Source organism: Crocodylus porosus, unplaced genomic scaffold (assembly GCF_001723895.1).
Source record: "Crocodylus porosus isolate Cpor-Errol unplaced genomic scaffold, CroPor_comp1, whole genome shotgun sequence".
In the NCBI taxonomy this organism is placed as follows: domain Eukaryota; kingdom Metazoa; phylum Chordata; order Crocodylia; family Crocodylidae; genus Crocodylus; species Crocodylus porosus.
The window spans coordinates 17,636,628-17,646,837 of record NW_017728932.1 but is presented as its reverse complement, the minus strand read 5'-3'; the positions used below and the strand labels follow the sequence as shown (position 1 = coordinate 17,646,837).

Genomic DNA, 10,210 nt, shown 5'->3' with positions numbered 1-10,210 from the left:
GGGTGGGGGCAGGGCTCTGCTGCATTGGTTTTTCCTGCCTCTTGCTGCTTCTGCACTGGCTGCGAGGCGCTTTGGACTGGCGCGTGTGCCTGGTGGGCGCAAGGAGGGTGGTGGTGTGGGGTTGCACTAGGGCAGGTCTTGCTTGGGCAGGGCAGAGGAGGTGGCTGGCCCTGGCCTTGGCTGCACAAGTCCCTGGCACGCTACAGCTGTTGCCTGCGCCTGCATGGGTTGGGCAGGCCCTGTGCCTGCTGCGTCCAGCTGTGGAGGATGGTTGGCCCTGCCCGAGGTGCGGTCTGCTGCCTGCAGGCTCCAGGCTGCCTCTCCCGTCTCCAGGGGCCTGGGCAAGGCTTGCCTGCAGCTCCAGGCACCTGTCCCCGAGCCAGTTCCCCGGCGGGGCGGGGGGCATTGTCCGACGGGCATGCGCCTGCTGGGCGCTGCTGGGAGAGGGCAGGATGGGCTGTGGCGTTCGCCCGTTCCTGCTCCTTGTGCCCTGCGGCCCCCTGGGACTGCATTAAATTGAAGCAGGTGAGGGGTTAGATCGACAGGGTCTGTTCCCAGCCTCGTTAGCGCTGACTCTTCTACCATTAATATTTATAGTCGGTGTTCACGTGGTGGCTGCCTTTGATGGTCCTTCCTCCCCCCACCACAACTGCAGGGCTGGGAGGAGCCCGGGCAGCTCTGGACGTGACTGGAATGGTCCCTGGTACCACGTGGCTCCGGGGTCCCGTGTGGGGCAAGCAGCCCTCGGCCTGCCCCAGGCTCCAGGGGAGGTGTCTGGAACCAGCCGGCAGAGCTGCAGCCTCGGCCCCGCTCGAGGCGCCTGCCTGCTGGGTCGGGGAGGTGGGGAATCGTCCTCCCCAGCACTGGGTGGGAGGCGGCTGGCTGAGCCATGGAGTGGGCAGTGGTGAGAGCGGGGCTGGCCGCCCCTCTCCAGCTGCTGGAGCTGTGACAAGAGGGAGGTGGGAGCCCTGCCAGGACCCCGCACGCTCGGCGTCACTGCCCGGCGCGGGGCCAGGCAGGGGGCGGAGGTTTGGGGGTGCCACTTGCTGGCTGGGCAGCGCAGGGGCTGCCGGGGCCTCGTGCCTGACTTGGCTCCTCCTGTAACCCCGCTTGCCCCTGCCTCGTAGTCGGTGATTGTGATTCTGCGCGGCACTGCCGGGATCCCAGGGCCTCTCTGCCCAAGCCGCCTGCGCTCCCCCTCCTGCGCTTTAATATTTATCGCTTTTCCAGAGATGGCTGCTGCTACGATATTCACCCTGCAGCCTGGCCGCGGGAGTAGCGGGGACTCACCAGGGACCCCCGCCTCCTGCCCGGCTGGCTGGCTGGCACCATGCGTCGTGTCAGCTCCCCGCCTAGGCTACAGGGACCTGGGGGAGCTTCTGTCCCCCGGTGCCCTCCTGTTGCTGGCATCTCCCTGCCCTGGGCCACGGCCTGCTCCACCCCACGGCTAGGTGGCGAGATGGGGCATGGCTGGGCCCTCCCACTTGCCCCCTTCCCTGTCCCATCACCGCCCAGGGCAGCACTCGGTGCCCGCGCCGCAGCCCCGTGGACCTCGTGCCCCTGTGGAGCCGGGTCTGGTGCCTGTCAGGGAGAGGAGCCGTGGGGCCAGGAGCACGTGGGCCCGAGGGTCTGTCGCAGCGCTGCAGCAGGAGCCATCACCAGTGTGATCAAAGGCTTCCCTGATACAGCACCGCACCACGAGAGGTGAAAGCTGATAAGAAGGGCGATGACAGTGAAAAGTGAATCCGGAGATCCGGAGCGGGTGTGTGTGGGGAGGCAGCATCTCGCTGGGGCCAGGGCCCCGAGTTCCCAGCTCTGGCAGGGCCCAGTGCCACGGGGTCGCAGGGCTGGCAGCCCCCAGGCTCTTCCAAAAGACCTTGGCCTCGCTGGGTGGGTTCCTGCAGTGCCCCTGCGCTCGGGCAGGGCTCTGGGGCCTTGTCTCTGGGCACCCAGGGGCCATGAGCCGGCGAGCGGGAGGTGAGGCAGCCCCGTCGCAGCCCCATGCTGTGTGATGTGTGCGGTGAGGCTGGGGGAGCAGCGAGTCCCCCACGGGCAGCCTGCGCGGGGAGCGGTGCCCGCCGGTGGGAAGGACTCGGCTTCGCGGGGCCTGTGAGGGGACGGGGGTGCTTGGGGGCTGGCCAGGCAGACCGCTCTGAGGCTGCCTGGGCTGTGAATCCCCCCCGGGCCCCTGTGGCTGCCCTCCATGGGGTCCTGGCCCATGGCTGAATGGAGCCGCACCAAGGGAGTTGGGGAGCTGCCTCTGGCACAGCTCCTTTGCAATGGAGAGCAGGCGCATGGCATTGATCGGCGCGAGGCCTCGTTAATTAGCGCTAATCGGTTTGTCTTTATCCACTCCATAAAGAAACCCGCTCTCCGTGCCGCCACTGAGTGGCAGCTGCCCGCCCCTCCGGCCAGGTCAAGGGCAGCGCCAGGGACTGGCCGTGTGCTGGGCCCCGGCTTGGGCTCCACGAGCCCAATCCCGCGGTGCCGTGGTTGCAGCCGAGCGGGGGCATCCTGGTGGCTGGAGGGGCGGGGGTGTGGGCGCTGGGGCTGTCAGGAGTCACAGGGCAGTGCTGTGTGGGAGGCTCCAGGTCGGGTCGGTTGTCACTGCTGATGCGACTTGAGAGGGGCGCGGCAGCGTGGCAGTGGCAGTGTCACTGCGCCCTGGAGCCGCGGGGCCTGCGCCACGGACCTCCCATCTGCCGGCAGCCTGGGCCAGGCCTGCAGCGCAGACCAGGGCCATGTCCAGAGCAGGGTCAGAGGGTTGCAGAGCAGGGGATGTAGCGGCCCGGAGGCTTGTGCGGGCTCCGAGCGGGAGCCCACCCCCGCCTGCCTGGGCCTGGAGCGGCGGATCAGCTGGGCTCCGGAGCAGCAGCTCTCAGCTGGGCTTTTGATTCCTTGTTAATAAACTCCGAATGTCAGGCTGCGCAGCTGCTAATCCCTCTGTCTCCGTGCTCCGCCACGGTGTGAACGGCGCTTGCTAATCATGGGCGTCTCGGCAACTGGTGACAGGAGCCAACCCCGGGCTTCCCACCGCCCTCCCCAGAGCTGCCTCGGGCTGCGCCTGTGCCCTGCGCTGTGTGCCTGGCAGCCCCGGGGACTGCTGCAATTAGGGGCTCAGCCCAGGCAGAGGTGTGAGCCCAGCAGCTCCCACCACCCCCTCCTTGGTGAGGTCCCTTGTGCAGAGCAGAAGCCCCTAGTGCCGCCCGGCAGGGCTGTTCCCCCGACCGTGCTGGGCAGCCCGGGTTGGCGGGGCTCGCTCCGGGACCAGATGCACGGGGGAGCCTGAGTCGGCGCCGGCTGAGCAGCAACGGGTTAAGGCTGCCTGCAGGGCCTGCGCTTTCTGGGCACGCGTCCTGGCCAGGGCGCAGCCGACAGCCCTGGCACCGCTTGAAAGGCCCCGTGCACCCGGGCGGGGAGATAACGCGGATCAGAACCTCTCTCTACTGATGGCTGGCTCGCATCGAGAGCCCGCCAGGGCCCCTCCGCCCTGCCAGGGACGCAGCTTCGCTCCCCCCTCCCGCCGTGCACGGGGCAGGCTCGGGCGATGGCAGCTCAGCTGCAGGGGCCCGTGGCCATGTCCCCTGGTTCATGGCCTGGGAGCTGAGGCCCCCCTGCAGAGGCAGCCCCCAGCCGCCGCGGCGCTCGCTGCTGACGCTGCCCTTGGAGGGAGAGCCCGGGACGCCCGGCACAGTGAGACATGCTGTGCAGGGAATGGGAGCACCGTCATTAGCCGCACAGCGGCGTCGTTAGTAGGGAATGAAGTTCTCACTTGGCTGGAGATGCCTCGTGCCCGCGGGGCAGTACTGGCGCAGTGCGGGGCGGGGGTGGGGGCCGTGCCTGCCAGTGCCTCCTTCCATGGCCCATCCCTGGGAGCCTCCACGGTCCCTCCTGCCCTGTGGGCAGCGCTTGGGGCTGTCGATCCGGCCCAGAGCTGCAGCCGTGGGGAGGCAGGACCTGCCGGGCCAGTGCGGAGGGTCATCTGGGTGTGAGCGGAGGGTGGGCCAGGTCTCCGGATGGGCCCTGTACAGAGCTTAGCCCGGCTGGGCCAGGTGTTGGCAAGGGAGCAGTGCCAGCCTGGCCCCCAGCAGCCCCTCTCCAAGTGTGACCCACTTGCAGCTGCTGGGCCGTGCGCTGTGCGAGGGCTGTAATTGCCCAGCTGCAGCAGCGCCTTTCCAAAGCCGTTTGCAGTAAAATTGCAAACTCATTATTTTAATTATGCGCAGCCTTCCTGTGCTAATGAAGTTGGGAGCCCGTTAATGTGGCTTGGTGACTGGCTCCCCCGCTAATTAAATGCATTGTTCTCTGCTTGGGCTGGCTGGGGCCGCGCTCAGCCCACACCACGCAGGGAGCATTGCCCAGGCCCCTCCACCGCCGCGGGTCGGGATGAAGCCAGGGGACCCGCCGTGTGGGGAGGGGGCTGGCTGTGGTCAGTGGCAAAGGGCGAGGACCACAGCAGCAGCTCAGGGTGCCCGCGTGCGGCCTGCCGAGGGGCAGACGCTATAGTGGGGTCCGCTTCGTCATCACTGTGCTGTCGCTGCTGTTTTTAATGCAGTTTTCATGTCCCTCAACAGGAAAGCTCATCGCTGCCCTCGCAAGAGCCTGGCCTTAGCTTGCACCGGGGGCCCGTGACTGCTCACGTCCCGTCCACCTGGTCCACATGCCCTTGGAGGGGGCATCACAGCCCTAGTGCCTCTGGTCCTGTGTCCTCCTGCCCCGAGCTGGGTCACAGGTGGAGCAGGATAGAGATGCGCCCTCGAGCTCTGGGGCTCCCCCCACCACTTCCACCGGGCTCCCGCCTCCCCTGCCCACTGCGCTGCTCCTCCACGGCCCCCAGCGCCTGAGACAGGCAGGGAGAAGGGGGCGCTGGGTGCTCTGGCTCTGCTCCAGGCCTCAGGCCCCTGCTGGGTCACTCACGAGGCTGTGGCCGACATGCGCCTACCCGCTGGCAGCCTCTGCACTCGGGCATCAATCGTGCCCGCTCTTGCCTGGCTCTGCTGTACTGCCGCCGGGCTGGGGACCCGCTCGCTCGCGGCTCTCAGGCGCTCTCCCTTGGACGTCTCGCTTGCAGCGCTGCCCGCACCCCTCATCGTCCCTGACCCTGGGGAGGTGCTGGAGGAGGTTGGCCGGGCCGGGGCCTGCATGTCAGGCTGCTGGCTTGTACACCACTGTCCGGAGCCCCCTTTGCTCTGTAACAGCCCCTCGGACGTCCCAGGGTGCCCCCTTCCAGCCCCGGGGCATGGTCCATGCTGGGCCCAGTGCAGAGCACTGCCCGTGCCCTCTGGAGCCCTCAGGGTGGCGGCGGGGGGGACACGGATCTGCGAACACCTGATCAGCATCAGTCACCAGTGAGGCACGGCAACGGTGCTAATTAGAGCTCAGCTCCAGGCTCCTGTGCCCCCAGGGACAGCTCCTGTGCTGCGGCTGCAGGGAGAAACCGTGTAGGGCTGGGGGGAAACGTGCCAGGGAAGGGGAGGGGGCGAGAGAGGCACCTCCTGGGGAGTGGCGAGGGAGGGGGACCTTGGGGCGGCTGGCAAGGATGTGCAGGGGCTCGGTGCCCTGCTGGCCCCTGCCTGCACGCTGCCAAGGCCAGTGGGGTCTGGCTTGTCTGTCTGTCCCAGCCCAGGTCACAAGGATCCTGTTCCCTGAAGCTGCGGCTCAGTGCAGGATCCCTGGCCTAGCGCGGGGCACGTCTACACCCCAGCGCATTGCACTGGGGTTGGCAGTGTTGTGCTCGGCCCCGACGCGGTGCCCGCTCCTTGCCCTGGCCGCAGCGTTGGGCTGCCTCAAGGCCCGAACTGCAGAGCGGGACTGTAGCACGCATGCAGGGAGACCTGCCTGGCGCTCTGGGCCCTGCACCAGCCTGCAGCGGGGCAGCCGTGTGATGGGAGGTGCTGCCCCGTGTCTGTGTTGTGGTAGGGGTGCCGGTGCTGGAGCTGGTGCCGGAGCCTGCCACGCTCACCCCCAGCCTGCACGGGGGGAGGGGGCCAGCCTTCTCCCCCACCTTCCCCCTGGCAGCGTAGCGCCTCCCCGCCTTTGGGCCAGGGCCGGGGCCGTGCCCGCTGGGGCGTGCGGCCTGTCTGTGCTGAACGCGGCACTTTATAAATGGGATGTTGGGAGCCATCTGTTTAAGGGAGGAGATAATGAATTAGGGGGAGATGAGAAAAATGCTAAGGCCGGGCTGTTTTTCAGAAAGAGCCGGGGTTTGCAGGACGCGCAAGATGAATAACCTCACTGCGCCTTCAATATGCATGAGCTCCCCGCTGCGCCACGGGGCCTGTGCCTGGGGTGCAGGCAGGGGGACGGCCGTGCTGGTGTCCCCCCCACACCTACACTCCCGCCGGAGCCGCCTGCTCTCCTCCAGGGCAGCCGGGCGAGGCTGTGGCAGTGACAGACCCCCGTCCCCCTCGGCTTGCGTGTGCCTGGGAGCACAGCTCAAGGCTCTGGCAGCCGCAGCAGCACGAGAGAAGGGGCAAGAGTGTCCTGTGCACGCGGTTGCTGCCCACCTTGTGCGGTGCCCTGACTGCCGGGCGCTGGCCCCGCTGGCTGCTGGAACCAGGGGGCCAGGACTTAGACTGGGTGAGCGAAACCGGGCCCTGGGGCCACAGCAGCTGCCCCTTTGTCTTTGGTGCTACGGGGGCCAGGAAGCAGCGCAGTGCCCGGGCACGGGGCAGCGTGGCAGACTTTGTGGCACTCAGCCCTGGCCTTGGAGGAGCCGTCTCGCTCCACCCCGGTCTCTGCAGGACCATGCAGCTCTGGGCTCCCGTCGTGTGTGTCCTGGGCCACAGGTGCCGGCACGCGGGGCCGGTGACGCTGCCAGGGCTGGGCCCCTCCTCCCTGCGCCCGCCCAGGGCCTGCACGCAGTTAGCACTCGCGGGCGCCTGCGGGGAGCAGGGGGTGGGCGCCGCCCCCAGCTTGCTGCCCCCCTCCTGTTGCTATTTCACTTTCGTGTTCCTCACCCCCAGGGACTCTCTCTGGGGTTTGGGCCAATTTGCATACATTTTAATCTATAAAAAATTAAGCGGCGCTGGCTGCTGCTCTGAGTCAGACCTCCCCGTCCTGAATCTTAAGGAGCTGAATAATTTTCCATTTTTGCCGAGATGTGTGGAGCCTGATTCATGCCGATTCCCTCGCCTTCCTTAGAGGAGGGGGCTGGGGTCAGGGCTCTGCTTCTTGGGGCTCCCCACCCCGTGCCAGCCCTGCCCCACAGCATCTCCCTGTCCCGCAGCAGCTGGGGCTGCCCGGGCGCTGCTCGCAGGCGCTGTCCTGGGGATGCTGTGGCTGTGCCGGGGGGAGGCCCAGGCAGCGCGAGGGACGACGCGGCGCGCCCGACTGGCAAGGTGCGTCGCCCTCCCAGCTGGGAGCTGCTCCCCAGGCTGAAGCCCCCCCGGGGGGTTCCCTGCGGAGGCTTCGGAGGCACTCGGGGAAGCTCTGGCTGAGTGCCGGCGTCCCGCCCTCCCCTCCCGGGCGCTGACGGGTGCGATTGAGCTGTTAATATTCAGCACGCTCTGTGGTTTCTCCACCCTCTGCCATCTGCCCAGATCTACCCACCACTTCTATTCTTGCCTGGTGCGTAAGAGTCCCTGCCCCGGGCTCTGGGTGCAGCGTGGCCCGGGCCCCGGGAGCTGCGCCCGGGGGGTCTGCATGGCCAGGCTCCGTAGCCAGCTGCTGCTCGTGTTCCTGCTCCAGTCCTGGAGGGGCCCTTGCGGGCAGGGCTCAGGCATCCCGCCAGGAGCCTCTGCTGCACCCGGTGCATGGTGAAGGGGCGTCAGGGTCTCGCGGTTCCCAGTGACTGTCCCTGGGCCCCCAGCAGCACCCAGGCCCAGACATCCCGGGCCCGCCATTCTGCGTTGCCGGGGGCTGCCCGGGTGCTAGGGCAGGTGTGGGGCTCCTTCCCCAGCACTGCCCAGCTGCCGGGCCAGTGCTGGCAGGGCTGGGCCGGCCGCGGCGCTCCATCTCGTGTCCAGCCCTGGTGTGGCGGGGGAGGCCGCGGTGGCGCACGGTGGCATGGTGAGATACGGGCCAGACAATGGAGGGAGCATGCTCCGGGGAGCGCTCCGTGAAGCCCTGATGTAAATAAGGCATTAGCATATGGTTTAACCAGCCCCTCCAGGCGCGGGGCTTTGTCATTACAATACCTGCTTTCATAATTAAAATACCACAGCAGCTCCCCGGGAACGCGGCCAAGCTAATAATCCCCCAGAATGGTGCAATAAAACACCTACAAAGGTGGCGCCTTTAAATCACACAAGAGCCTCTGCCTTATCTCCCCACTGCCCGGCTGCCAGCAGCCCTGGCCTGCCCCCGGCCGCCCCGCCCCGGCTGCGCTGGGCCAGCCCCGTGGCCCTGCGCCCTGGCAGGGCCTGGCCACGCTCCGGCACGTGGGACCATGGAGCGGGGCCGGCTGGTCCCCGGCAGCGGGTTGCGAGAGCTGGCGACGTGCTGCGTGACTCAGCTGCAGGCCCGCGGCTGGCTCCCGGCCACCCTGCTTGGTGCCAGGGGCCGGAGCGCGAGAGGAAGCCGCGCTTGCGGAGGGGGCTGGCACGGCAGGCGCCAGCGCTTGTTCCCTGGCACTTATCTCCCAATGCCACCTAGGCAGCAGCTGCTCCTCGTGGCCAGGCTGGCACGCAGGGCCCGAGCGCGCTGCGCAGGCTGGGGCTTAGGCCCAGCCGTGACATCGAGCATGCGTGCCGTCAGCCCTGGGTGCCGGCAGGGGCGAAGGGGGCCCTTGACTTGCGGAGGCAGGGGCTGGTGCCCCCCCACTGGCAGCGCTGGTGGAGGAGCGGCTAATCCCCTGAACTGCAAACAGCTTTGCCCGGGTGAAGAGGCAGATTACCTCTGCAGCTCGATCCGGTCACGTCTCAGGGAGCAGCCCGAGCTAGTCCTCTCCAGAGCTGGGGGAAGGGGGCTGCAGCCGCGGCCCAGCGTGCCTGGAGTTGCCCTCTCTGCTTGGAGCCTGCGCCAGGACGAGAGGCCTGAGCCCAGAGCGGGGCCGTGGGGCTGTGCCTGGCGGGTGGGTTGTGCTGTGGGGGGATAGGGACAGCCCCAGGCAGCTCGGTCCTGCTGCGGCCGCCTCCCCTGTGCCCAGATCTGGGTGTCGGGCAGTGCAGGGGCTGGCTCAGCCTCCAGGACCCGCTCCAGTCTGCGTCTCGTCGTGTGCCCAGCGTGTACCTGGCTGGGCCCGAGCGCCGAGCCCCTCCCACTGCTGCTGCCCGGGGTGGGTGCTGTGAGCCCCTGCGCAGTGGCTCCCCCTCTTCTCCCCACTGCCTGCTGCCCAGCTGCCACCCTACTGCTCCTGCAGCGCCCCGGGCATGGCGCCGAGGGTTGTGGCAGCCGATTCCCCCACAGCCCCGGGGGCAGGGGCCCAGGGTGGTTTCCGGGGCATGGGGGCAGTGCCAGCGTGCAGAGGAAGGAAATCGGCTCACGTACAGAGGGGCTGGGGCTGGGCGATGGCACCGGGGACCCAGCCTTGACCTGGGGCAGGATTGGGAACCGGGCCCTGCTTGGCCGGGGTTTGACTCCCCGTAGCAAGACCTCGCTGCCCCTCAGCCCTGCCCCTTGGCTCACGGCTTCTGCCTCCCCGCAGGTTCACAGGGGCTGAGGCCATGGTGATGGGCGATGTGACCTATGGCGCGTGCTGCGTGGACGACTACACTGCCAGAGCGCTCGGCGCAGACTTCCTGGTGCACTACGGACACAGCTGCCTGAGTACGTACGGCTCCGGCCAGGAGCTGGACGGCCTGTTCAGGGGCTCCTGCCATGCGGGGCGCGGGGCTTGGGGTCGGGGTCAAGGCACGGGGCAGTGCCGGCTGCTGCAGGAGAGGCGGTATCCAGGCCCCAGTCACCGTTGCCGGCCGAGCTGCTTGGCGGCTGCGGCGTCCCCTGCCCTCGGGGAGCTCGAGAGGCGGGCGTGGGAGGCACCCCTGCGGGCGGGCTCAGGTGCGGCCCCTTCCCCACGAGCTCCGGGGCGGGACCTCCGCTCGGCACGGGGGCGGGTGCTGTCCTGCGAGCGGGCCGCACGCTCCGTGCAGCTGCCCGAGGCTGCCGAGGCCTCTGCGCTCTGCGCTGCTGGGGGAAGCCTGCCCTTGCTGGCGCAGAGGTGCCTGGGGGACGTGCCAGCCCCGGGGCCCGCGCAGACTGCGTCCCCAGCACCAGCTCGGGAGGTGTCGCCGCTGCTCAGCCCCCATCCACCCACCCGTGCCCCGCTGCG

General features: G+C 68.5%; 1 protein-coding gene across 1 annotated transcript in view; it reads left to right on the top strand.

Annotated features, from left to right (window-relative positions):
• The window catches only part of DPH1 (diphthamide biosynthesis 1), a 35,257-nt gene that overhangs the window by 12,492 nt on the left and 12,555 nt on the right, over positions 1-10,210 (top strand). The window contains exon 7 of the mRNA XM_019545343.1: positions 9,587-9,708. Coding sequence (XP_019400888.1) covers positions 9,587-9,708 — 122 coding nt within the window. The remainder of the gene's footprint in view (positions 1-9,586; positions 9,709-10,210) is intronic.